The sequence below is a fragment of the Ochlerotatus camptorhynchus genome, unplaced genomic scaffold, assembly GCF_037179485.1.
Source record: "Ochlerotatus camptorhynchus isolate MF236.1 unplaced genomic scaffold, CSIRO-AGI_Acam_v1.1 ptg000128l, whole genome shotgun sequence".
NCBI lineage: Eukaryota > Metazoa > Arthropoda > Insecta > Diptera > Culicidae > Ochlerotatus > Ochlerotatus camptorhynchus.
The window spans coordinates 4,285,343-4,313,309 of NW_027040618.1; the positions used below are offsets into that span (position 1 = coordinate 4,285,343).

A 27,967-nucleotide genomic window follows, 5' to 3' on the forward strand; every position below is an offset into this window, starting at 1 on the left:
TTTTGGTATTTTACCTCTTATGTCAGGCTCATCCATACTAACTTAAGGTATCGAGATATTCGTTCAAACTGTCTCTCCGACAACCCATGCTCACTCTCCGTGCATTTCGTCAGCCTGTTTAGGATGATTTCTCCAAGAGTTTTCCGAATGTATGCTGCAGGCATATAGGCCTGTACGATGCTGGATCCCCCGGCGGTTTTCCTGGTTTCGGCAGCAACACTAGCTTCTGTATTTTTCACCTGTCAGGGAAGTGGCCTTTTTGCGGCACCATCCTGAACATGTCCTGGGAAGCCTGGATCGCCGCTTTCAACGCCACGTTGGGGAATCCATCCAGACTGTTTAACCGCTACTACGAGTTCCTCGTTGGTGACTTCGACGTTATATTCCTCTCCCTCTCCGTACGGTGTAGGTGGCCAGGTCATTGGGTCGTGCTTTCTAAAAAGACCTTCGATGATGACTTTCAACTTCTCTGGGTACATTTCAGCGGGCATCGTTAGACCTCTGATCTTCGCCATCACTACTCGGTATGCGTCGCCCCAGGGGTTGGCATCAGCGTCTCGACATAGCTCCTTAAAACAGTTTGACTTGTTCTGCTTTATCTCTCGTTTAAGTGCGACCCTGGCCGCTCGAAACACTCCTCTTCGTTCCTCTCTGTCTGCTTCCGTTCTCGCTCTTTGAACACGGCTTCTGGCTCTGAGAGAACAACTAGCGCGGAGGGTGCTAAGTGCCTCGTTCCACCAGTAAGCTGGACGCCGTTTGTTGTTTGGCTTAAGTTTCCTCGGCATGGTCTCTATCTGCGTGTGCTATGACACAGGAACACACAACTCAATCTTTATATTTTATGTTTTACTAACACTATCAATACTGATCAAATTCTACCTTTATTCCGCTATGATATTTTTGTTCAATATTGGGCTGTTCGTAAGCTACGTAGTCTGTTATTGAGAGGTTTTAGACCCCCTACCTCCCCCTTCGTAGACAATCGTTCTAACATTGTTTCTTGAAATTTGTATGGACCGTTGAAAATCACCATCCCACGCTTTCTCTCCCCAAAGTATCTACGTGGTTTATGGACAGCCCCTAGGTATAATTTTTAACCTTCAAATGTATCAAAGCACACTCAAAATGTAATTGCTGCAAACAGATTTTATGAATAACCATGTTTTTTTTTATAATTCGATATGACCCACCGTATTTTATAAAAAAAAATGTTTTTTTTTTTCCTTTGGTTTGTTTTTCCGTCGATCTTGTTTTCCGTGCTGAGCACCAATACTACCGACGTGCCAGGAAGGCAGCTCCCACACCTGGACCCTACCTATCGACCCATCAACTCATGAACCGGGGACCAACGGCTTTACTTCCCATCCGAAGGAAGGCGTGATCAGAGATGTTATGCCTCAGAACATCCCGGCGGCGCCGACTGGGATTGAACCCAGGCCTGCTGGGGTGAGAGGTAATCACGCTTACCACTACACCACCGGCGCCGTTATAAAAAAAATGTGATTTAATTGATTTTTATTGTGCAAATATTAAATGCGCACAGTCAGGATACGTCCAACAAACACATTTTGCGATATTATTCAAAGTTAAAATGTGTGTCACGCAATAACTTTCAAGAATGTAATTGCAATGATTATATTGAACCTACTACCAGCTAATTTTTTCGCACAATAAGAAACTTAAGACAGAAGTACAGGATGCTTATGATGCCCCGCCTGTTCACTATACACCTCCTACCCCTACTACACATTATCTTTAGACTACTAGCTAATGCATATTGGCGTACATGGCGATTTTATAGTCTCCAGAGGCTGCTTACTTTGATTTTTAAACATAGCATAAAATCTCCGTTCGTTTAATTTTTAACTTTAAAGACTGTACTCGAAAAAAAAAACAAACGGAGAAAATTATCGCCAAAAATTTATTTTAAGTCGTATTTTTTGAAACTCTTAGGGAATAAATAAACACATATTAGCTATGTTTTTGCAAAGATGGTATATTCAACGTCTTCTCCTAGGTTAAATGCCCGCACCTTGGAGTTAACGCTACCCATCAAATCCTGTGCAAAACTTGCGCCATCTTTCTTACACCCTTTTATCCACTCTTTCTTCAAATACTTGTCGTTCTTGAAGACCTTCCCTGTTTTCCGGAGCTTGTTCTTCATAATCGCCCAGAATTTTTCTATTATTTAGGCGAATTTCTGGCGAGTTTGGCGGATTTGCTTCCTTCGTCACAAAAACAATATCGTTGGCTTCGTACCACTCCATCGCCGGTTTCGCGTAATGGCACGAGCCAGATCCGGCCAAAAGATAAGGTCACCTTCGTGGGACCGGAGGAAGGACAGCAAGTGCTTATGGTGGCATTTTTCTTTATATATTTGGCCGTCGATGGTGCTGGTCGTTATGTACGGCTTGTTGAATTTGCCGCACCCACAGATCGCCTGCCACACTAAGTACTTCTTGGCAAATTTATCGACCTTCTTCTTCCGGAACTTCTCCGGAACATCCAGGTGGGACTTGCCGACGAAAAACTCCAGGTCGGGGATCTACTTGGCGTCCACCTTAATGTACGTTTCGACGTCCATTACTATGCATTTCGGCTACACTCACCATTCGCGGTGCAGCTTCATGGCTCGGGATTTGGCCACCGTATTCTGTTTATCGGTTCGGTTAGGCGCCTTCCTTACCTTGAATACATGAAGTCCGGCCCGCTTCATGGATGGAGAATTGATCTTCTTGGCCACGTCCCGAATCGAAAGGTTCGGATTACGCTTGAAGTAACCCCTCGCCTTCCTAGCGTTCACGGGGTCGGTCGTCTTCACTTTTCTTCCATTTCCAGCTCGCCGCTGGGTCAACTGGGTCTCCTTGAACGATTTTACCACACGGGGCACGGTCGAATTGTCAATTCCAAACTGTTTCGCGATCCACACTGGCCTGGAATTTCCACGACCGCTCCCATAATTTTTTTGTCGAGGCACTTCTTGCTTGGATGACATCTCGATAACCACTTGACAGATTGTGAAGAGATTTTGCACATGTAAACATTACACTCTAAACTAGTTTTACTCAAAATTTCATCACTTTTTACCCATGCAATAACAAATTATACACACAAAAAGTGTTGCAATTTTTTCAGGTATAATCTTTAGTTGCCATAAACAACGAAATTGTTTACAAGCTTGCATACAACATGGCTGATGTATGCGATATGGTGCAAACATCTACATAAAATATCGCTTAAATTTACATACATTTTTCAAACGGTGTAAGCAGTAGAGCTTCCCTAATATGGTTATGCATTTACTGCTTAATGGTAAAAACAAGCGGTATGTGGCTATTTCAAAGTTGTTCATACTGTGTTGGTATATTGAAGGTCAGTTTGGCATTTTAAAGATATGCAACACTAGATGCTTGCACACTTTTCATCTTAAAGCTTATTTGTTTCTTAAAGCTTATTTTGGCACAAATGTAATTTTGGCGCTTGCAGACACACAACATCTTCATCTCATGTGTGTGTGTACAATCTAACCCCCACTGTCCGGCAGTGTTATTATGGAAGAAAACTGCTTTTTATTACCCTTAAATTAAAGCAGGTTTAGTCCGGGAGTTAGAAGGTGTTAGCTCTATTGCAGCTTCAGTGACCCATTTCAGAATGCCTGGTAATTCACGACCACTCCGAGGTCACTTTTACTTACAATAAGTCCCGCATGTTCACTCTACTTTTATCAAATGGATAATGGTATCATAAACACACTTCCAGATTTAAAAAATATTATTTCCAAATCTGGCACGTATATAGTTTTGAAATTTGTTCAGCTGTATTAAATCGATTTGAATGGACATTTCTTATCAATTTTGTTTCGAATACATCTTGATTCATCTGCTGGCAGCACTTACTGGCCCTTACCGGCGACCAACTCATCTGCCCGCAAATGCAACAACGCCTAAATCTCAAAGCTCTCCAAACGTCCCCTCGAAAATCAATCTTCAACTGGAACGTACTCACCAAATCAATACATCCGGGAGCAAATTCCCGATGCTTATTTTTCTCTCGCAAACCCATCGTCGTCGAACGGCAAAACAAGGAAATTCGGTGAGCAATTTTGTGACACGGAATTTTCACTGAACATAAACCACGAATTCACGAATTTCACCACACCCAACTGCGAAACACGTTCAGAAGCACTTTTGGAACACTTTCGATCAATTTCTTTCGAAAACACAACAAAAAAAGTTACAAGCGAGCCAACATCAACACCGATTGTGCCGAGCTCTTTCACGCACCTTGCAGCGCGTAAATAAACTGATATTAAAAATTATCACTCGCGATGCCACTAATATCTGGTCCGGGAGAAAATCAAACAACGCAGATCGCGACATCTCTTCTGATGCTTGTTGAATCACGTTTTCTTTCTCTATTCTAAAACTTCCCGGAAAGCGAGAAAACTAATAATCACACACGTATAAACGTCCGGGAGGCAGAGCGCCAGCGATAATCTGGCAATTGCAGCCGAAAACTATGAGAGCGAACGCACGCACAAAACAGAGAACAAACTTAAAACACAACCGTTTCTAAAGGCGTTCGAAACTGCACCCGCACTTTAGGTGAATCATCCTGTCGCAAAAAAGCCATGCAGGAGACGGATTCTTCATTGCCTTTAACTGGTTTAGAGCATTGGTCACAGGCGGAAGTCATGCTGACTCCGTTTCCAAAAGTGATTTAGAAACAGCGGTGGAGATCAGCGTTGCCAGATATACCGATTTATCGGTATTTATACCGATTTCCAATCTAGATACCGATACACAGATAAGGTTCCTCAGAATACCGATTTTTGAAATTTTATACCGATTTATACCGATTTTTTTTAATAATCAAAATTATCATTGCCTGCCCGCGCTCGAATTTCGGAGAAAATTTTTGTGAGAGACTTGTATATTTTTGAATACCTCATATTTTTTGAGCCTTAAAATTCTAAAAAATCATCTCTATAGATGCCTTATGCTTGATACTCTTTCGACTAATGTTTGCATTTCCTCATCGTTTTTGGCTACCCATCAATCGAGAAACAGTCGATGGCTCTTTCCGGTAATTCCTAGGGAATCAAGAAATATTTTTTAAGCATTATTTAACTTCTGGAAGCTTTTATTTAATTTATCTTCCTGAAGTTTCATCCAACTTTCACTGGAATTTTTTCCACCTTACCTTGGAAGCTTCTTCAGCTTTCGCTCGAATGATTCTTTCATCTTCTCCCGCCAGTTTTTCAACTTTTCCGGAACTTCTATCAGATTTGTATTGCGGATCCACACTAGCTGCAGGAACATTTAAGAAGTACTGAAACTTCAGAAAAGTCCAGACTTTTGCCTAAATTTTCGATAAATTAAAGACAGCTTCATTAACTTCTGTTAAAATTCGAAAATCCGGAAATTTCATAAAAGTTCTGCGAACTCCAGTGAACTTAAAGAAACATCATAAATATTTTGGAAACTTCACAACTCCAAAGAACTTCAGGGAAATTTAATGGTTTTTGGGACTTTAGTGAAACTCAGAGAATATCAGGACAGATCAATGAAATTGCTGAAATTATAAAGGAGTTCCGAGAAACTCAAACAATTTCCGAAAACTTCAACAATGTCCCCTCACGCAAATTAGGAAACGTAAGAAAAGTTACATGAACATTAGAACATTGTGAGAACATGTTATGTGAAGTTCTATGCTTTTTAGTGGCAGTGTCGATAGCTTAAAAATTGAAAAAATCGGGAAGATCAAAGAACTTCAAGAAAAAAAAATTCAAGAAAATCGTGAGAGCACTTAAGAGATTTCGTAATCTTTAAGAAAGTCCAGAGACCTTCAAAGATGATTAGAGATATTCCGGTAGTCTCATCATAATCAGGGAAATTCCGAACGCTTCGAGGATGACCTGAGAACTTCAAAACGGCCCCTAATTTTAGGAAAATCATAAGAAATTTTAAGGAATTTCGAGGAATTATGCAATATTTCTAAATGCATTTAAGGAATGTTCCGAAAACTTCAGGGAAATTGCGGAGTCTTCAGGGATGTTTTATGAATTATGTCCTTGTTTCTGTCAACTGTTCCGTAGGCGCTCTGGCTTCGGACTTTCTTCAGATGTTTCTTCCAATCTACCTTAGGAAGTTTCTGCCAGCGTCTCCAGGAAGCTTCGTTCGTCTTCTCCAGGAAGTTCAATTAATTCTTCCAGGATTTTCTTTCGTCTCTTTCTGGAAGTTTGACCATAAGCCAAAGGTTTTTTGTTCAACTTCTATTGGATGGTTTTTCCGAGCTTCTTCTGGCTTTCCCTGGAAATAGCTACTTCTGGAAATTTACTTCTGATTTCCGAAACTTTTCTTCCTTTGGATGTGACATTCGATTTTTTCCGATAGTTTATTTAAATTATCGCCACAAGTTTCTCAATTCGTGTCTTGGAAGTTTCCCGGATGTTTTTTTTTCCAGCTATTCTCGAATTTCATCCAGGTTAGCTTCTTTTGTCTTTCTCTGTATGTTTTTTCAGCTCCATTCAGAAGCTAATTCAAACATTTCCCGAAGTTTTCTTCCTGAATTTTTCGATCATAGTTCAAAAGCTAAAATTTGGCTTTGATTAACGGCTTACTCAGTCTTGAAACACTGCAATGACTACGATGTAATCTGCCCGACATTTCGGCCATAGGTTGTGCCTTTTTCAAGAGAAAATATTGTTTGTCGTTATTGTCAATAGTTTAGTTAGTTTAGTTGGCTGATTTTCAAAATTTTGGTTTCATTTAATGATATTTAATTGAAAAAAAAACTACTTTCTCATCACTCTGAACAACACTTGAAGACAACAGTATCTTAAACAATTAGATTTAATAAAAAAATAGTGTTTTAAGACTGAGAAAGCCATTAAACAAATCAATTCTCTACAAGTCCCTGTCGTCACCATCGTTAAAATTTTCGCTTTCAAAAACGGCAAAAATATTAAATTAATTAAAAAGTAAATACCGATATATACCGATTTTTTAATACCCTTGATACCGATAAGCTTTAAAACAATCTGGTAACGCTGGTGGAGATGCTTTAATACGCAAAGAGGAATTGGATTCTCAAGATCGCCCAATGCTAGACATTATACACTACAATATGTCTGATTGGATAACTTTTTCACTGTTTTCACAACACAAAATATGCTCTAATTAGACGATTTTCGCAACGAACTGCACTTTCCACTAACAACCAGTACAATATTACAGGTATACCGAACGGAAAAAAAACGAATAACGATAGCCCGTGTTATAAAAAATCGACAAATTTAGTAGCGCACAATCACGACGATGTGAATAACAACAACTGTCAAATGTTCTCACACACAAAATCTTCATCTCATCTCATGAAAATAAATCCCTTATTACTAGTTCGACGGTTTTCATCGCATGCTAGCTATTTGGTGCTGCTCTAACAGCATTGATTGTAAATCCTCGTTACTGAACACCCAGATACCGTTCGTGAAAACTTAACTGCATAGAGTAAATATGTTTCATACTTCCAGAATCTTTTATTTTCAATCATTACTTTTGAATTTTTACCGAGTTGGATCTTAAAATCCAGACTTTGACCTGCTCGTATTTTGCCGAATTACCAACTAGCAAAGGCATTCTTCACACCGGCTGTTGGTTGGCTTAAAATTCTCCCCGCTGTTATATTATGTTGATGCCTTTTTCTATTCTATGCTCCCATTCATGGCGAAAAACTTGCAACACGCAAAGAAAGCGTGCAAAGTATTCCCTATCATTAAAATTTAATGAGATTTTTTCTTTCCACTAATGTTGATGATTTTATGACAATGACCGTGGGAGGGAGGGAATGTGTGTAAGAGTCTGGTTGTGGGCAAAATCTCAGTCGTGAATGCCATTCGTTCGAAATAAAGATATTCCCGGGTTCAGATAGTTACAAATGGTAGCTGATTCCGTAACTATGGGGCAACTATGTAGCATAAAAAAAAGGTGGTGGTTGTGTTGTCTGCTGATGAACACAGGTGGGAGGTGTCAGAAGAGGTGGACGAAAAGCGAAAGAAAAAAAAAATCCATCGTCAACCAAGTGGAGGAGCAAAAAAATATATCTTGATGGCAAAGAATGGCTCCGCCATGCTAGACAACAGACAGTAATAACGGACGATGATTGTGACCGTTGAATGGAGGGAATTTGAAATTATGCATTTTTGGAAAATTCAATTCAGTATCTCAATAGCTTTCAGGGTTGCATTTAAATGGAATGTGATAATGTTATCAACAAATTTTCCAAACCTGCACAGCCACACTGTAGAAAATTATAAAACCAATGAAAAACCTCTTCCATCATCGCTGGAAAGTAACCAAGCCAAGTGTAAGAGAAACCAGCATCCTGGACGCAGGTGTGCACAAGCGTGGCAGTGAGTGATGATTGCGAAAAATTATTACGAAGAAAGGAAAACCTCTTGGCAAAGGAGCAACATCTTCCTCCAACGGCGACGGCAACGCCAAGGAATGTCGACAATAAACGGCGCAGCAGCTAGTGTCTAGAATGCACACGCCTGAACCAGAGCGTCTTGGGATGCGAATAAAACGGAGCATAGCGGCATTCTTTAGTTCTATCTCCTTGATGATGAGAGAATATGGGGGGAAGAGGAAGCCTCATTGTAAGAGATAAATAATGAAAAAAAAAATCTTTGTGGAAAAAGCGAAAAAATCACTTTAGCCATTCATTTAACGAAAACAGAGCGGTGCAGCTCGTTTATCTCGAACCGGAAAATGAGGAAAGCTGGGAATGGGAGGTGAATGCGGCGACGGACCGAGAGATAACGAGAAAAATCTAGCGGAAAGCACTTGATGATGAATACAGGCGAGCGATAAGAATAGGAATCTAGGTATTTCATTTCCCCAGCCAGGCAATCTTCACGACCAGACAAGACGATGGAGATCCCTTAAGAGGATTGTCTTTGCGGTGTTTGGTTTGGTAAAGACGACTTTCTTTTTAACGACTTACTATTATATTTGGCTTCTAAATGCGATCCATTTTGATGGTACACGGATTGCTCAATAGCTTTGTTGTTTCGGAAGAAGTGATCAAACGGTTTGCGAACAAAGGATCGATGTACTAGTATTCAAAGCGAGTAACAGATTTACGGATATGTTTTTTGTTTGCTAATCTACTTAGGATTTCCTATGGAGTTCAAAACCTATATGAAGTCATTTATATCGATTTCAACTGAATCCTCGTACCACAATCAACTGTGAATATCATAGGAAATTTCCACTACGTGTTTGGCAAAATAAAATCCCAATATAACTACGAAAACAAATGTAGCACAACATAATTTGCACCTGAGGACCGACCCATTATTCATTGTATTCTACCTACTAGTTTGGGGTATCGCTTCCCACTACATAATAGGAACGCCCAAACCGAAAAAGAAAACGAACCGGGCACCAGGCACACTTTGGGGGATTTTCACTTTGTTATCAGTGGAATTGGTTTGCTTACAGCAGCAAAAAAAAAACAGAAAAGTAAACAAGGATCCACCTTCCTTTTGTTTGCAGTGCCATTGTACGATCGCAGCACAATCAGGTTGTCGCTTAATGGGCCGAAGGGATTGTGCAGCTGGGACCGGGATTTTTTTTTCGTCACTCTCTAGAATTACGATGCGGAAGAGCTCTGGGTTTGGATTATTTTTCTATTATACACCATTGGACTATCGAGGGGGGGGGTGATTCGGTGACAAGGGTGTTAGTTTGTTTGGGCCAATGAGGGTATTAGGTTATAATCCGAAAAGATTACCTAATATTAATTGATGAGTTCATTTCTGTCAATGGATGGGGATGCGGTGGTTTACTGTTTTGCTGAGAATTTAATGTTGTTGGGGAGAACGATTTGTTCAAGAACCACATAGTTAAATCTATTGTACATTGGTCCTGGCCCATGTGTTGATAGGTGCCATATCTACCCAGGTGTCAATGGATGGAAATTGATGTCCGACAGTGATTGGCACCGATGTTAAATGAGGGAATCAAGAATAAAAATAAATCTATTGTACTATGTTGGTCATATAACGGAGAAAAGCTCAGAACGCAAAAGTAGGCAACTCACTTATGCATACTGAAATTTTCCGCTACCTGATGATGGTAATAGTTTTCGTTAATAATATTAATTAAATAGGGAAAATGGCTCTGATGTTGGCCTATGGATTGGGCCCATCACTAAAAATCTTAAATCATAGATCATTGACTTTTTTACCTAGGGGATGAGTACTTAAGGGGGTTAGATTTTGATAAGTTCTTTAGTGGGAATGACATTGATGAAGACTGCACATTGTAGTCGAAATACGTATCTGTCATGGATACCAAAATGAATTAAGTGGAATTAAATGGAAGATAACCTTTTTTGCTGTTTTATTTTTTACACATTTGCATGTTATTTTGGGAGTGACTCCAAACTTATGATCGGGCGTTTAGCTTTCCTACAAGCTATGTTGAAGCTACTCAGTGACTGGGTGGATGGCACTCATTTGTTCATGCTGTATGGAGTTGTATAAAAATGAGTTAACTGGTTTTGCTCCCATGAACGGGATTTACCTAGATTCTGGGTAAATGGTTCTAATATAAATTTTACCTAATCTCAAAATGGCACACTTTGAAGATGTGAACAGGCAATGTGTGTGCAGTGAGTTTAAGACTCAAGGAATCAAAAATGACAAAATGACAAGCAATCAATGAACCGAATAATAAGAGTGTACCCCATTAGGCATAATATACGTTAGGCATAATGGACGTTAGGCATAAAATACCTTGCTGCTGTGCAACTCTAGAAACCTGTTTCGAGCATGGTAAACAATACTTAAATTAGGCTAAGCGTTGAATAAAAAATGATACAAGTTAAACAAACATAGTTTCTAGACTAACATTTGAAAAGAGCGTAATTCCAAAATGACCATATCGAGAAAATCGCTTCTGAATTTTGATGACCTAGAAATTAATCCTATTTCACGAGTTTCCATTTTCTGGATGATTTTATAAGCTTGACATATAGTTAATAGTGTAATCTATCATCATGCATCACTAAAAACTTAAAAAAAGTTTTCTTTGTCGTGAAATCGAGAAGAAAACATCATACGCCCTGATAATTTCATACATGTTGCTACCCCCCGGATCTTCCACCCTTTGAACTGCCAACACTGGTGATACGACGTGGAAGTACACCCTCGGGATTTTTTGTTTGTTGTTCCGCCTTGGTTCTTCGTTCGCAAATTTTGTGAGAGTGGAATTACGCCCGGAGATTTTTTTTGGTCTTCTTTTTGTTCGTTGTTTACACGTGAACTATCAATCGGATGCATTTCAAATGAATCGGGCGTGACTAGATACTACAGACTCAATACGTTTGGCATAATAAAACGATATAATGCGTAGTTCTGGTCCAAGGCGTAACAACCAGATGCATCTTAGAGTTGAAAGTTGGAAATACGCCATGTAAGAAGAAACGTTTTTGATGATTTGAAGTGATATTTTCTTCTACTTTTTCGAGTTTATCGAGTAGTTTGTGAACTATTCTCTCTATATGTGGTTTGTTTACATTTTGGCTCTTCCGCCCCTTTCAAATGTTAGTCTAGGTTTCTTTAATAAGCACAGTTTGGAATCCACTTTTTATCATATCATAAGTGACGTAGCTACATATTTACTTAGATCCAAGATTAGTAGCGATAGCGGTTAAGTAATCTGGCAATGAAAACTCAGCATAGTTTTGAACTATGAATTGAAATCAATCGCATCTAGAAATAAAAAAAAATCACACATGTAATATATTCTTACACACATATTACAATTGTCAAAGAAGAAAAGATTTTCCTCAAAGAACAGCTCATCAAATAAAGAATGGTGAATTCTGTGATTTTTCATTCAATAACAAAAAACAGCTAAGGTTGAATAAAATATGATGCAAAAGAACAGCTCATGAAATGAAGAATGGTGAATTCTGTGGTTTTTCATTCAAAAATAAAAAAAAAACATACCTGCTGCTTCCTGGATTTCCTGCCATACTTTCCGATACAACGATTCTGTTTTTGTTGTCATCAGAATGAAAACTAGCGGAACCGTCTGCTGATGTGAGGGAGCGGTACTTCCATGAACAGTGACGAGTTGCCGAAACAAACAAGGAACTGTGGCAAACGTACCATCTGTAACCCAATACTTTGCCTGTCCAAGGCGTCGCAAGTTTTCATGAGTTTCAAAAATTAAGGCTCTATCAGTATTGTCAACGAAGTCAGCAATCAATAGACGGTTCCCATTTTCATCCTTCTGAAATTCATCGGGTAGATTATGCCTAACGTCCATTATGCCTAACGTCCTTTATGCCTATCGTACATTATGCCTAACGTCCGTATGCTTAACGACCGTATGCCTAACGTCCTTATGCCTAACGACCGTATGCCTAACGTCGTGTACCCGAATAATAACGCTATGTCAGAAGTGGAAAGCAATAATGATACAATATTCTTCCTTTTTCTCATGACAAGCAGCCCGTGCGACACAGCTCACTCGGGGCGTTAGAAATCAGAAACGAGCAAATTGTTGGCAAGCTGCCTCACGAAGTAAAACCGAAGATGATACACGTTTGTTAATGGGAATTTTTATGTTATGTCTTTTCTCGATTCAGATCAAGCTATGTCCTAATCCGTATAAATTATAACAAAGCAGGCAAGCAATACATCATTATCCTTCTACTACTCCGATTGAGCTCTGTTACAGAACGAGTCATAGTAGTCGTAGCAACCGTTTTGTCTGTATCGTTGGTTGCTTTACATGTTTGGATTCGCTGCTAAAACCAATTTTTAGGAGTGAAGCAGTGAAATTAGAGATTTTCACAACCGGTTGTATTGGTGCGATATGTGAGAGCATGTTAGTGAAAATTCTAGGAAAATACATAACAAATCGCTGTCAAGCTCATTTTGACATTTCTAAGTTCATACATTTTTTAGGTTAGCCAGAGGAAAATAGTAAACAACTTTACATGGCGATGCACCGGCTAGTGTGCGTGCGTTAAACGTCACTAATCGGTATAGAGCAGCTACGTGACGGGTGTTCAATAAAAAATGAAAATGATTTCAGTGCCGTCCAGAGCTCTTGTGAGAGCATCGTGACTAAGTTGCATCGTACGGCTGACCAGAGCCCCTTCTCCAATATTCATTGCCGTTTTTTAAAGAATAAACATTATGTTTTTAATAAAAAATACTGAATACGTTGGAAAAAAATTACTAGCTATTTGACTGAAAAAAATCTAATTTTTTATTGAACACCCGTTAATAGCCTGAATGGCGTAAAGCTGGCTTTAGACAGGGAAAATCAATTGATCAAGTCAGTTGAATTCAATTTACTTGAAAAGTTGAGCATGGTTCCATTTTCCCTAGTTGATTTTTGTGAACCATTAGCTATGAACATTGTTTATTATGTGGGGACCTTTGTACGACTTTTCGACCCAACTATAATAAAGAGTTTTCCAAACCCTCCCCATGGACATGGAGGTTGACGGTACTGAACCAAAGGGTTATGTTTAATTTTTTTATATTTGCAACGATGATGATTTCCTATAGTGACACATATCACCTTCTTAATGCTTCAGTATGCCTCAAACGATTAATTCTTGGTTGTTAATAGAACTTCCTTGATGAAATCGGCTGCTTCATGCAGACTGAGCAATTCTGATTATTATATCAGATTTGTTCTGTATACAGAGGAACTGGGAGGGCTTATTAGAAACTTCTCACCAATAAAATAATGATCTTCTAGTAAATTTTGCACATAATTTTAATAATATTTTATTTTTTAAGCATATTATTTTTGTTACAGTCAATTAACATTAGCATACGATACAAGAGGTTTAATCCTGATGAATGTGGGCGTCTTAGTGGAATACCTGTATAATGAGAGAGAGAAGGATTAGTATTTTCCATTTAATTCCACTACTTTATTTGCTTATCCTTGACAGATACGCGTATTTCGTCTACAATGTGCAGACTTCTTCAGTGTCTTGTACTAATACTCGAGTATTGGAATCAATGTTTACTCCCCAACATTATTCCTGAAAGTAGTCTAACTGAGGATTTCAGAAGAGACGTGAGTGTCGCTAGTATCCAATCTACGAAGTATACCATAACAACGCTAACGCAACCATAATAAAAAGTTTTCCAAAAGGGATTTCCTAACTTTGACAGTTCTAGATAAACATTTCAAAAGGTCCTATCTGTATTGATTGATTCTCTTCTTCGACTGTCTTTTTCGTTAATAACTCAGCTGCAAAACCTTTTCCTGTCGTATTTGGCGTTTTGGACGCTAGATAAGAACCTCCTTTATCAAACTATGTGGCTAAATTAGCGCGAAATCTGTTTGCATAGCAGTGGTTATCAAAATAGAAAGTCGATCAAAGCAGATAGGACCATTTGAAATGTCCATCGCGTCCATATTGTTGAAGCTAAAAGTGTCAAATTAGTTGTCATTTATTCAGTGTGTCTTGCCAAATTACGTTATATCGTTCAACAGTACGTGAAAATGATAAGATTGTTTTATCAAAGTAAGTGTTCTTTGCGAGTGCTTCGCCCATTTTACGGTCGCAATAATCGTTCTACCGAGAGGACTATTTGCAATGGGGTTATCAAATTCGAGGAAACTGACTGTGGTAGATAGAGTTTTTAACTCAAATTGAGTGTGTGACTCACCTTTCAAGTTTTTATTTATTTCATTATTATTATTCCACATCAACTCTATCTACCACACTGACAAATGATGATTTCCAACTACTTTGTTCAAGACACATTTTTTCAGTCTCTTAACGATCTCAATAAAGCACTTAATCAACTACCTATAAGATGGAAAGTATTTTTAAAAATCATTAAAAATGTAGATGGTTAAGCACAATTCCATTCACATTTAAGCTAAAATCCGGATCTTGCTTTTTATTTTCAAAATGGCATATTTGCTATTTTTTAATAAATCGTAGCATGAAAGCGTCACTTCTTATCGCAATGCCGTCTGAACTAAAGTTTTTTTTTTTCAACCAGTTCGTTTATTTGGAAGGCTCAATCGTGTTAGCTTTACTGAGCTCATAATTCATTGTTCACTGTTTGTAACAAAATTCACTTAATTCTATGTCTAGTAGAAGTTGGACCGAATACTCGCGGCTTACTCGAGGTTTTAAGGGTACATTGTCGAAGGATAGAATCAGGGGAGGAGCTTAGGGTGGGTATTCGTTGTCTCATCAGAGCGTTGAGACAAAGTTGAAGACAAAAAAATAAGCATTTGTAGGAAAAATACACACGGTAAAATTTTGTAGCTAATTTTAAATAAAATTTAAAAAAAGTGCTTAAGACTTGAATTACTTAAAATATATTTGCACAATTAAAATAAAAAATAAAAAAGGTGGTACTGTTGAAGTATAAAATCCATGAATAATTAATAAAAATCCTAGAACAAGAATTTGATTTTCCATTGATCGCTTTCATTAGTTTAAGGTTCATTGCTGATTGTTTTATTGATCATTTGTAATATGTGTATGGGTAATTCGTGCATATTCAATGCCTATTCTTCAGTAATTAAGCGGTACATTTTTACAATTGTGTTGCTAAATTTTACATAAAATATGGATCATATTGATATTTTTAAGGATCATTCACACTTTGTAAGGGATTTCCTGCGGTGTTTTATGGATCATTTGGATATTTTTCAAGGAACGTTTTTCAATATTTTATGGATCGTTTTATCATTTCTTAAGGTGCATACATAGGGCTACCAAGAATTTTTGGTCAATTGAATAACTATTTGTCAATACGCTTTTAATGTACTTTTTACGCAGGAATAAATAATTACCGTGAAGTGTCCTAATTTAACGTGATTCTATAGCTCAATATGTCAAAAGTAAAACTTATGAATTATGAGTTGTTGTTGTTAAAATCAAAGGAACTTTAAAAACACGATAACTGGTAGTCACATTAAGTACCCAGTACAAAACATTTTTGCACAAAGAAGCAGACAAGACCATGTCATGTAGAATGTTGCTGATTTCTGGCCAATTACGGCACTTATTTGATGTTTATTGCATGGAATAATAGGATAAGAATGAATAATAACAACACATAAGCAAAGATTAAAAAATTATGCGTTAATAAAGGAGTTGATAAATTACTGTAACACGCAAGCTTGCAGCTGGATGTAAATTACATTCACTGACGAAATCTAGTTCGTCATGCAGAAGAGATGTACATGCAAGGTATTCACAAAAGTTGTAGCTAATATCAAAACCAACAGAGGGTTTATACGTTAGCGGTTCCAGTGGTGGCAAATACGCCAGGAGAATCTTTTGCGACAGCAACAGGAAGAGTTAAAGAAGGAAGCGGATGCCATCAATCGAATGTGGGAACAGCAGTTGGAAAAGGAGAAAATTCTACGCGATCAACAACAACAGCTAGCGAATGGTCAAAGGGTCATGCGACGACCGGGAAATATAATTCTGTCCAATCAGATGCCAGATCCACAACTCAACCCCCCACCGGAGAATCTGGACGAAGGGTTCTGCAGAGAGTCGATTTGTGGGCATCCTGGTCAATTCCTACCAGATGCCCTACCACAGTCGACGCAGCTTCATCCGATAGAATTAGATTACCCGCATAGGTCAGCTGCGAATCCTATTGATAGACAGAGTAGGAGGCATTCAATAAACTCTTCTATTGTGGATGATGATGACCAGTTCCAGCTTTCCCGCTCTCAAGTTGCAGCACGACAAGCAGTCTCCAAAGATTTACCTACGTTTTCGGGCGATCCCGAGGAGTGGCCAGTTTTCATATCCATGTACAATCGAACGACTACGATGTGCGGATTTACGGAGGATGAAAACATAATTCGACTACAGAAAAGCCTGAAAGGAAGAGCTTATGATGCTGTCAAAAGTCGGCTGATGCATTCCGGAAACGTTCCTGGCATTTTATCAACATTGAAGATTCTGTTTGGTCAGCCCGAAGTAATCATACAATCGCTGATTCGTAAGGTGGGCTCTTTATCGCCAATCCGGGAAGACAAGCTGGAAACGCTAGTGGACTTTGCGGTGAACGTTCAAAACTTCTGTGCCACTGTAGACGCGTGTGGACTGCAGGAGTACATGTATAATGTCACTTTACTACACCAGCTGGTCGGAAAGCTACCACCGCCGCTTAAACTCAACTGGGCACAGCATCGTCTAACCCTGTCAACGGTCAACCTGGCGACTTTCAGTGAATGGATTTATGGCTTGGCGGAAGCAGCGAGTGTTGTTGTATTCCCCTTGGCGGTTCAAGACGAGAAGCCAACTCGAAATGCACACGGGAATAAGAAAGGAAACACGTACCTTAACGCCCATTCTGAAACCTTTCATCCTAAAAAGAATTACAGCAGCGACTTCGAAGAACCACCTACGGCAGAATCAACATCGTACCAGGAAGCCTGCCCAATCTGCAGGAGAAGTTGCAAGTCGGCTGATAAGTGCAATCGTTTTCTGGAGCTCTCTAGAGAACCGCGTTGGGCCGCCATAAGGGAATTTGGCTACTGCCGTACATGTCTGCGCATCCATAAAGGATACTGCAAAGCGAAATCGTGTGGCAAAGACGGATGCACCTACCGGCACCACGAGCTACTGCACAACGATTCGAAGGACAAGCCGAAAAGCACCGGAACTACGGCCAGGCGTGAGCAATCTCCGCAACCCAGCACTAGCAAGTCTGGATGCAACACCCATCAGTCAACCGTCAGCTCAGTATTGTTCTGTTATCTCCCAGTAGTGTTGTACGGAAACAAGAGAGCAATACGCACGTACGCATTCTTAGATGAAGGTTCTGCACTAACGCTGCTCGATCAGGAGCTTGCTAACGAGCTTCAGCTTGATGGCACTGTAAGCCCTCTGTGTCTCCGGTGGACTGGAGGAACTGAACGACACGAGGCGGATTCTCGCATCTACAATCTTCACATTGGTGGTGTTAAGAACGAAAGCAAGAAATTCCTCTTGAGTGACGTGAGGACGGTGAAAGAGCTAATGTTGCCCCAGCAAACGATGGACATGGCTGAGTTGTCACAGTTGTATCCACACCTCCAAGGTCTGCCGATCGAATCTTATCGTGACGCTCGTCCACGCATTCTTATAGGGATGAAGCAACTCCAGCTCAGTCTTGGCCTGAAAAATCGTGAAGGGGGAATCGGTCAACCAATCGCTATAAAGACGCGCCTCGGATGGACGGTATGCGGAGGATGGGGTTCCGGGAACGACGCCAACCTACACCATTACACCTTCCACTTTTGCCCCTGTAGTGTGAAGTCAGACGAGGACTTGCACCAGGCTATGAAGGACTACTTTTCATTAGACAGTCTCGGGGTGACTAAATCGGAGAAGGTGCTTTTATCCGTTGAAGATGAACGAGCATTTTCATTGCTTCAGTCGCTGACCCGTCGTAAAGATAATCGATACGAGTCCGGATTGCTGTGGCGATACGATGACACCCGATTGCCAGACAGTTGATCAATGGCGCTGCGTCGATTGCAGTGCCTAAAGAAACGGATGGAGAAAGACCCGGAAATGTCAAAGATCCTGCAATCAAAGATAATCGAGTATGTGGAGAAGGAGTACATCCGGAAGCTTACAGACGAAGAAATCAACGGCAATTTTTCCCGTAACCAACCCAAACAAACCTGGGAAGGTGCGAATTGTGTGGGACACAGCAGCTATTGCTCACGGCATGTCCTTGAACTCAGCGCTGGTAAAAGGACCGGATCTGTTGAGCTCACTTCTCGCAATTCTACTTCAGTTTCGGGAACGCCGCATCGGACTGACTGGTGATATCCGTGAAATGTTCCACCAGGTACTGATCCGAGCCGAAGACCAGTTATGTCAGTGTTTCTTCTGGATAGACGACCATGGAGCCATAGTAGTGTACGTGATGCAGGTTATGACATTCGGGGCTTGCTGCTCCCCAAGCACTACACAGTTCGTGAAAAATACCAATGCGGAAAGATTCGCGAACAAATATCCAGCTGCATGCGAAGCTATCATGAAGTCTCATTACGTAAATGACATGCTCGTCAGTGTGGATACAGAAGAGCAAGCGATCCAGTTGGCGAAGGACGTTAAGCATGTACACGAGCAGGGTGGCTTTGAGATCCGAAATTGGGTAAGTAACTCGAGAAAAGTACTTTTATCGCTACAGGAGGCAAACACCGACGAAAAAATGTCTCGACTTATCTCCAGAGCTGGCCACTGAGAAGGTGTTAGGCATGTGGTGGAACACGAGCGACGACGTCTTTACCTACAAAGTCGGATGGAGCCGCTACGACCCGGCTCTGCAAGGATGTTTACTCCAACAGGTTTTCCCCCACTCCAAATAAACAAAAGTAGAGGAAACGATATTTCACGATGTTTACATGTGTATGATCCTAAGATGTGAAAGTTGATTGAAAACTTATTCGTCGGAGTACATATGTATAGGGTAGAGAACTAGTTCGGCCTAATCGCCCATGTTGGGCCTATCGAGCAGAAAACTTCAAATAAATCCATGATTTCAGAGTTAACAAGTCAATTAACCGTTTGATATGATACTTTAATTAATAAGCTACGGAACGAAGTCAATGAGAACGCTTGATATGAAGGTTTGCACCAATTTTTCCCAAAACCAAAAGAAGCGCTCCGACCGAATCAATTTGTATCTTCATCCGATAGGCCGAAGTTAATTCATTGGTGTTTCAATAGCGTTTCAATGCGTTTGGCCGAGTTTAGAATCCGTAGGCCGAGTTTGGCGTCAAGAAGCAGTGTTTGACTTTTGACAATATCTCAACGATTGGTTTCTCATTATCAAATCTTACGGTACATACGGTAAGGTAAATAAATTTGGAAGCCATCGGTAATAATAACATTCCGTTTAGTGCTAAACTGTACTAGATTAAGAATGACTATTTGCGGGTTGTGCTTAATAGGCCGGAAATGGGGTAATTAACCCTACATATCTTAATTATTTTTCTGATGTTTGGTCATAATAGGAAACTATGACCAAAACAGGTGCACTAGCCCTACTCACACTAGTTCGGTCTCCCAAAAATCGTAGAAATAAACAATTTTCAAACGGTTCCGGTAAAAATCACATAGCATCTCAATCATTCTGAAAGTGCTTTGAAACAATATTTATATCAAATGCAAATTTAAAACTTCACAACGCTCTACATCCCATCCCGTAAAGATCCCCTGTTCGTTAGCTGCGTCATTGTCGTTATCCCTCGTCACATAATTACTCGCTCTTGGCTGCCTTAAAATTAGCTCACCAAAATCCACCGTGTGCTGACTGTCAAGTTCTCATCCAAGATTACGCAAATTTCATTTCAAGTGGATCCTACCCAAAGCAGCGTACCCTCTCAGCGAAAAAGCATAGAAAACTTTTTGGGTCAATCTCATTAAGTTTACAGCGAACGTTACTTGAACTTTGTGTGCACCGCGCTAATGCACCTGCCTCAACTCTTTTTCGGGCGGGATAAAACTTTTCGACACAAAAGAACTTTTATCCCGCTTTAGTCTTTTATCTCGGCGGCTTTAGTTGGCTTCGCTGTCGTTGTTTAGGGAAGACCTGTGTTTCATCTATCTCTGAAAACTGGATGCAAAGGTAAAAACTTTGCTCTTCTTCGCCGAAAATTCTGTACACTCGTAAAGTTGGTTGCCAAGCAGTTCCGACTGAGCGTTGCCATCATTGTCGTCGACAACCACTTCATGATACAATTAATTCAGAGATTTTAATTAATTCGGAGTTGGATTACAGCTTCTGCCACTTCTGCTACAACGTTGAAAGTTTAATCCCTTCTGCTGCTGCTTATCCACGAACCCTCTATTTTTTTGACTAACATCGGGGTGAAAGAAAAATGAGACAGACATTAACGATTATTCCGTTTTCCCGCTCCTACACAGTTGCACCTTTAGGTAATCCAAGTCAACCCCAATTAATCTGCCCCAGCAGCTGCTAAAACATGCAAACGTAAATCCAAAACAGTAATGATGCCGCAAATAAACTAAGACATTCATGAAAAAGTTAGCCTCGTTTTCTTCGAGCGAAAAAAAAGTTAAAATTTCTCACCCCGAAAATGGCAAATGTAATGAATTACATTTAATCTGCCCCCGAAGAAAGAAGTTGAACCGCGACAAGAGAGTCAACTTCGCAACCGTCACCCACCACCCTCCCGCCGCCAGTTTGCCTGTGCCGACTGGGGGTGAAAGTGATGTTCCACTTTCGAAAACGGGAAAGGGGAAATGGAAAATGTGGCGAGCAAAAATCTAATAAATTACTTTCGAAACAATATATTTTCGCCGACCTTTTTTTTTATAAGGATTGCAAAAGGAAGGGGAGTTGAGCTCGTACATAGTGATGGAAATCCGAAGGTTTTCGGGTCTAAATAATCGGACGACCGACGACGAGTTGGTTTAGAGCACGGGGGTGGCTTTCGTCATGCGGGTTTTATCGCATTTTTCCAAGGAATGCGAGCGGCGAAATGCTTTCACTGAACAGTTTGGAAAAACAGTTGGCATTTTCCGGCCGGTCTATACAAGTGGTGTTAAAAGGTGGTAAACCCAGTTGAACGATTTCACTAAAGCATCAGCATGATAAGACCCTACTACGAAACGTCCTTGGACGAACGTGCCTAACTACGCCTATGGTAAACGTCTAATAGAGAATGAGGGTGCCCCATTGAAACAGAAAGCTAGCACTGGGATGGTTCAAATCCATTAACCATTTTAATTTATGACTGTAAAGTATGATGCTGGGAGAACATTTATTGTTGGTAATAAATTTGCGGAAATCATGTTTCAATAGTACGATGTTCTTAAGAAAATTACCTGCTTTGCCAAAGCAGTTAAGGTTACAGCAAGTATTAGATTTTTCAATTAAAATTCTTCCAAACAACCGCCCGGAACACAAAATCTACCCTGGCGAGTTATTTGCTCTTATTCGTGCTAAATTTGAAATGATGTTCTAGCTCTATCGGACAACGGCACAGCAGTCATCCAAATCGACCCGCTTGCGGTCGTGGAATTCTATTGCTGCAGTCCAGTGCACAATGATGTGGCATCAGTGAAGCTAAAGGGTGTCCCACATCAAATTGCTTCACGAAAAAAAAAACGATGGTTAAAATTACCTAGTTGACCGATCCTTTTCAAACTTTCAGATCGCAGATCGCTTGCCAAATCATGTATTTCTTGGCAAACTTTGAAAGTTTCTGCTTCCATACTTCCTCCGTAACATCAAACTTGTGCTGAGCGGAAGTCCGCCTTGACGTAAGTCTAATCATCCATGGTGAGACAATGAGGCTTCGTCAGCATCTGGGTGTAAAGTTTCCGGGCCCGTGACTTTCCCCTCCGTATTTTGCCGTTTGTCACTATTTGGAGCCTTCTGCACTTTTTACGTATGCATTCCCTCCCAGTCCTTGGCCCTGTGAACGAAAGACTTGGACAGATTCAACTTTTTGGCCACATCCCTGATCGAAGCATTGGGATTCCGCTTAAACGCTTTCACAACACGCTTGTGATCCTGATCACTAATAGAACATCAATTCTGACCGCATTTTTCCTTCCGTTCGATGCTCAGAGTTTCGTAGCAACGTTTAATCACACTACTCACCGTTGACTGCACGATTCCGAGTTGTTTTCTGATGTCCCGATGAGAGAGTTGAGGATTTTCCAGGTGCTTGCGCAAAATCAATTCGCGGCGTTGCTTTTCGGGTGTCGCCATTTTTCGCAACTTTCTAAAAACTGACAGCGATAAAAATACAGTGTAAACAATACACTCTAAACTACTTCTACCCAAATTTTCAAGAGAAAATACCCAATGGGGAATGTTCTACAGTGTTTTTTCCGTGATGCAATTTGATGAGGGACACCCTTTAAATTCCTCCCCCGTTACCCCTTCCATTACCCTCCCCCGCAAATGCAACAATAATGCACAAAAACGCACCATTTTCTGCTAAATCTAGCGGTTGATTTAGGCGGTTGTGGGTGGCGATTGCCTGTGGCTTCTTGCTCGTATCCAGTCCTGCACAACCGTGGAGAGCATGTGTATCCGTTGTTCAGTTTTTGTCGTTTCTATGTTTGCTGAATTCTGGTTGTACGTGGAACCCACCGGTGACCGTCGTGCGATTGTTATACATTATGTCGTCAAACCGCAAAATGTGCTAACCACCAATAATGGTGGCCGCCACGGTTCACCAATTTTCGGGCCCAAAGGCCGGGGATGTGCATATGTAGTAGAGGGTCAACTGCAAATCGAACTTAGTTGAGCAACGATGATGATGAGCGATCTTGATTTCGATTTTTCCCCCATCTCATTTCAGCGGGTCGAATCCGGTGGAAATCTCCTCACCACCAGAGCTGGCCGGGATGACCCTCGAGAAGCGGCTCACCTCGTACGATTGGGCCAATCAGTTCGAGAGCTTCCAGTACGTAACTCGGCTGGGATCCTTCAAGCCACTGTGCTGGACTCCGACCAACACCATGCTGCCGGTAAGTAAAGTTATGACCTTTTTTTTAATCTTGTGGTGAATGTGTTTGGGATTTTGCGTCAAACTGTAAGGGGATGATAGAATGGGACGAGAATGCAGGAATGTGTCAAAAAGGTTTTCGAAGGACCGTCACCTTTTTCACACCTCAGTATAAAATTGTTTGCATTCTCAAACGTATCAACAAAAGCAACTGCAAGCGCTTATAATTTTAATAGACTAGCATTTTACACATCACCGTAAATGAGACAGACATTAACGCATTTCACAGGTTTTGTTTTTGCGTTTTTTACCATTTTACTATTTTTAAGACCATTTTGGCCTTACACCATCGGACTTAAGAACCACTGGCCTAAGGTGTTGTAAATTTTATTCATATTTTCCACAACAGAGGCGATGACTTAAATTCGGTGATACTTTATAAAATATTGCAGATTCTGTGCCGCTGAGTTACAAGAACGATTAAGTTGGTCGAAGAGTGCCATGACTGCAAGAAGACTTGTTTGTTATGATTGGTAGCGCTATGACATCTGGCAGGATTTTCGATTGAATTATTTCCAACTTCATAATCCAGTTCAGTTTTTACGTATTCAGTAATCGTGTTGTGGCAGTGATAATTATTTATAAAAAAAATTGTATCCCAGAGATACCATGGCCGATTAAATTGGAACATTTTTAACATCACTGGGTGATCCTTTAAATTTGTCGAACCTCTTAACGGAATCCCTTTATGAAGACTCAAGACTCGTCTGACCAATAAAGGGTAAACCTTTATTGGTCAGACGAAGAGGACTTTGGAAACAAGGTTTCCATCGCAGAGGTAAAAAAGGCTAACAAAGAGATGGATAAAGGACTTCATTATGAATTTAAATCCAAGGTTGCAGAACATATCGTTACAAAGGGGCACAATTTGACTAAGGAAAAAATTAATATCCTGCGGACTGTATCTTCGCCTTGGAAACTAGACGTAGCTGAAAGTTTAGAAATATTTAAACATAATCCATCAACATTGCTTAATAGAAATCAAGGAAACGGATACTTAAGACTCTTTAGCATGCTACCTAAAACGACACATCGTAGCATGCATCTACCTGTTGGAGACTGAATTTAGGTACCTGGTTAGGTAAATTTTGACATGGCAGTGGATAACTGCTGATTTTTTAGTACCTATTGATTAGTATATAACTTGTAGATAAAAGATGGATTCTTCAGTGGTGTTGAGTACTTGGCACTGATGAAGTCTGCTAGTAGTAGACGAAATACGCGTATCTGTCAAAATATAAGCAATTATAACGGAATTTAAAGGAAATAAACCAACCCACTCAAAGCTCATCACTGGGTGGTTCTTACATCTGTTTGGTAGTTTATTTTTCAATTTATATCATATATCTCATAATCTTACTTATGATTGCACTTGGAGGCGAACCAGCCTCAGGCTGAAAGCCTCCTTAATAAAGACAAATCAATCATCAACCTGATTGCGACTACATATTGTTTTCCTGGAAAACCCGAAAATGATAGAGAACAATCATAAGACTCCATGCCCACCGTGGAATCAGTTCCGGATGATCTGGCTTATGGATCCATATGGTCAAGTTTATTATCTGCCATAACCATATCAAGCGACATTTCAAATCACATCTACTCGATGAAATATGACCAATGGCACTCAAAATGTTGTGGGGCGAAAATCACCCACTCCCGGCAGATACACGTATTTGTGGTGAAATGCTTCAAGCTGCATGTATTTATTCTAATTAGTATTGTTTCTCTGATCATATTTCCTACAACTTATAATTTTGGTTAACCATTAAGAAAAGGCAGAATCTTATCACGATCAACGCTTTTTTTCAGATAGTTTAGGTCTCTGTACATGGTAAAGGTTCCAGAATATTAGGTTAGATATTTGTAGTCCCTATTTTGAGGTATTTTAGCACCTCTACTCACATTTTCTGGCGTTATTCGTACGTCCTTCGTATAATCTTCTTAGTTCAGCGCAGTGCAGTAGGTTTTAATCTAGAATTGTTCAAGTTCGGTTTGATCATCTATTAAATTCATCAACGAGTTCACGTTTACCTTATATGCAATAGATTTAGAAATATAGAGTAAGTTTCACTGCAACATATAGCTTTAGCACACCGCACTATACAACATTCAATGTATGTTAATCTAGGCCTAAGTGTATTGTTTTGGATATAATTTTAAAGTTAAATATCTAGTTTTAAGTTCACCTGATTTAATTATCTTTTGTTGCTTTATGTTACGTACAACTACTTCCCTGTCTCTCCGTCCGTTGACGGCACTGGCGTTAGATCGATCAAAGCGGTGATCGTTTGACTGATCGGCCACAGTTGAGCTGCGACGGGGGTCTCATCGTGACACAAAACAACATGGAACCATATGGTCACCGTAGAACCGGTTCCGGCTATTCCAGACCATGGTTTCACATCGACAGAGCCATATGGCCATCGTAGAACCGGTGTCAGATGCTTCCAAATGATCAAATTTGACATCTCTCATAACCATATCAAACGACATGTCAAATCACATTTACACGAAGAAATATGATCAATGGCACACCAAACGACCAAAGAGCCATATGACCTCCGAAGAACTGGTTCCGGGTATTGGTTCCACGTAGTCAAACCTTCTCTCATAGCCACTTTAGAAACGGCTCTGGATATTCCGGATTGTTTTTTCTTATTTTTTTTTTTTGTAAATTAGTTTATTTGTACAGGCTTAATCGGATAAACTGTACAGAGCTAAGTTATCGTTTGCATTATACATAATTACTGTCTTAAATATACAGTTGAAGGAATTGAGCCGAATGCTCGCGGTCGTCTCGAGGTTAGTGGAGATTTACTGTTTTATGGATGGAAAGAAGGAGAAGGAGGTTTGAAGTATGATTTAGTACGACACAAATATTTCATTATTCTTTAAACTTGAACTTATTCCTATTCATCAGCAGTGTAATTAATAATTATTGCAAAACCAACATTTAGAAGACAAAAAAAAACCCGCACACACAAAATACAAACTAAACACAAAGTTAATCAATCTGAGATTGATATTTTTCAAGAAAACATATATGAGTTTTATAAACTCCTAGCCAAAATATGCCAAACAGCCCGAAGGGAATCGTACAGCTTAGATCAGATTCCACGATGCTCAGCACAAGATTACTGTCCCCCAGCCCAACACAGAACAAGTGAGCGTTTAACGAGTAGGGATTGGACATGATATGAGACATCACACGAATGAAGTATTGACCTAACTCCAACCCTTTGAACCAAGGAATCTTCGACACCTTAGGGATTATCGAATATAGCCATCGCCCCAAACTCCCTTAACTTCATTTATTGACAAAGAAAGCCTTCCATAGCGCCCACCTTTGCAAGCGAGTCCGCCTTCTCATTGCCCGGACTCGAGCAATGAAATGGGACCCATGCAAAGGTGATGACAAAAGATCTTAAAGATAAAGCACTTAGAAGCACTGTGCTTGGCATGCACAGTTGTATACACCAACTGCTCATTTGTTAATAACTTTTCACTCAGTTGTTGAAATTTGTTTTTTCTTTAAACTTTTTGATATATTAGGATCATAGCTTACTATAGATATGCAAAGAGTAGATAAATCTTAACATTTGAATCAACACCTATGATTTTTTACACTTAAAGTCCGAGATGTGCAGCCAGCATTTCTCACTTCATTTTTACAACGCAAAAGCAAATTCAGTTTATTACGAGTATTAAAATCTGCTTTTTTACGAGCCTATAACAAGCTATAAATGTGGGTAAAGTGATTAGCAAATGAGCAGTTCGTGACCAAAACTGTGTATGCCAAGCATGCTTGTATTTTCATGACCAAATACGAGGAGTGCTTTACCGGCCTCATGGAGCAAATAGCCTCTACAGAACTGAGACTATCCGTAAAAATAAAATAGTGATCTGGGGCATGTGAGGCGATAGTTTCTAGCGTATAATGTATTGCCGCCAAGTCAGCAACATATATGGAACAAGGAGCATGAAGCATTCGAGAGGCGTTATGAAATTCGTTATAAATACCAAAACCAGCGGACGCCTCTATTAATGATCCATCTCTGAAGAATGATCTTGCGAAATCAACTTGGCCAAACTTTGCAGCGAAAATTGACGGAGCAGTCATGGAGCGATGATGCTCTGGGATCTCACGAATCTCCCGCGTGATGGATAACAGATGAAAAGAATTGTCGAAATCGGAGAAGCAAACACGATTGGGATTATGCTGCGAAGGGCTGACATCCTTTGCTATCGACACGAAGTACAATGACATAAAACGAGTTTGAAGGTTCAGCTCAAGAAGCTTCTCAAAGTTTGCTATCACCAGTGGGTTCAAAATTTTACACCGGGTGAGGAGCCTGAGGGACAATTCTGAAAACCTATCC

The 27,967-nt window shown here is 40.1% G+C and overlaps 1 protein-coding gene across 1 annotated transcript in view; it reads left to right on the forward strand.

Moving 5' to 3' along the window:
* The window catches only part of LOC135700107 (MOXD1 homolog 2-like), a 397,833-nt gene that overhangs the window by 312,188 nt on the left and 57,678 nt on the right, over nt 1-27,967 (forward strand). The window contains exon 9 of the mRNA XM_065220498.1: nt 23,379-23,547. Within this exon, the coding sequence (XP_065076570.1) occupies nt 23,379-23,547 (169 nt within the window). The remainder of the gene's footprint in view (nt 1-23,378; nt 23,548-27,967) is intronic.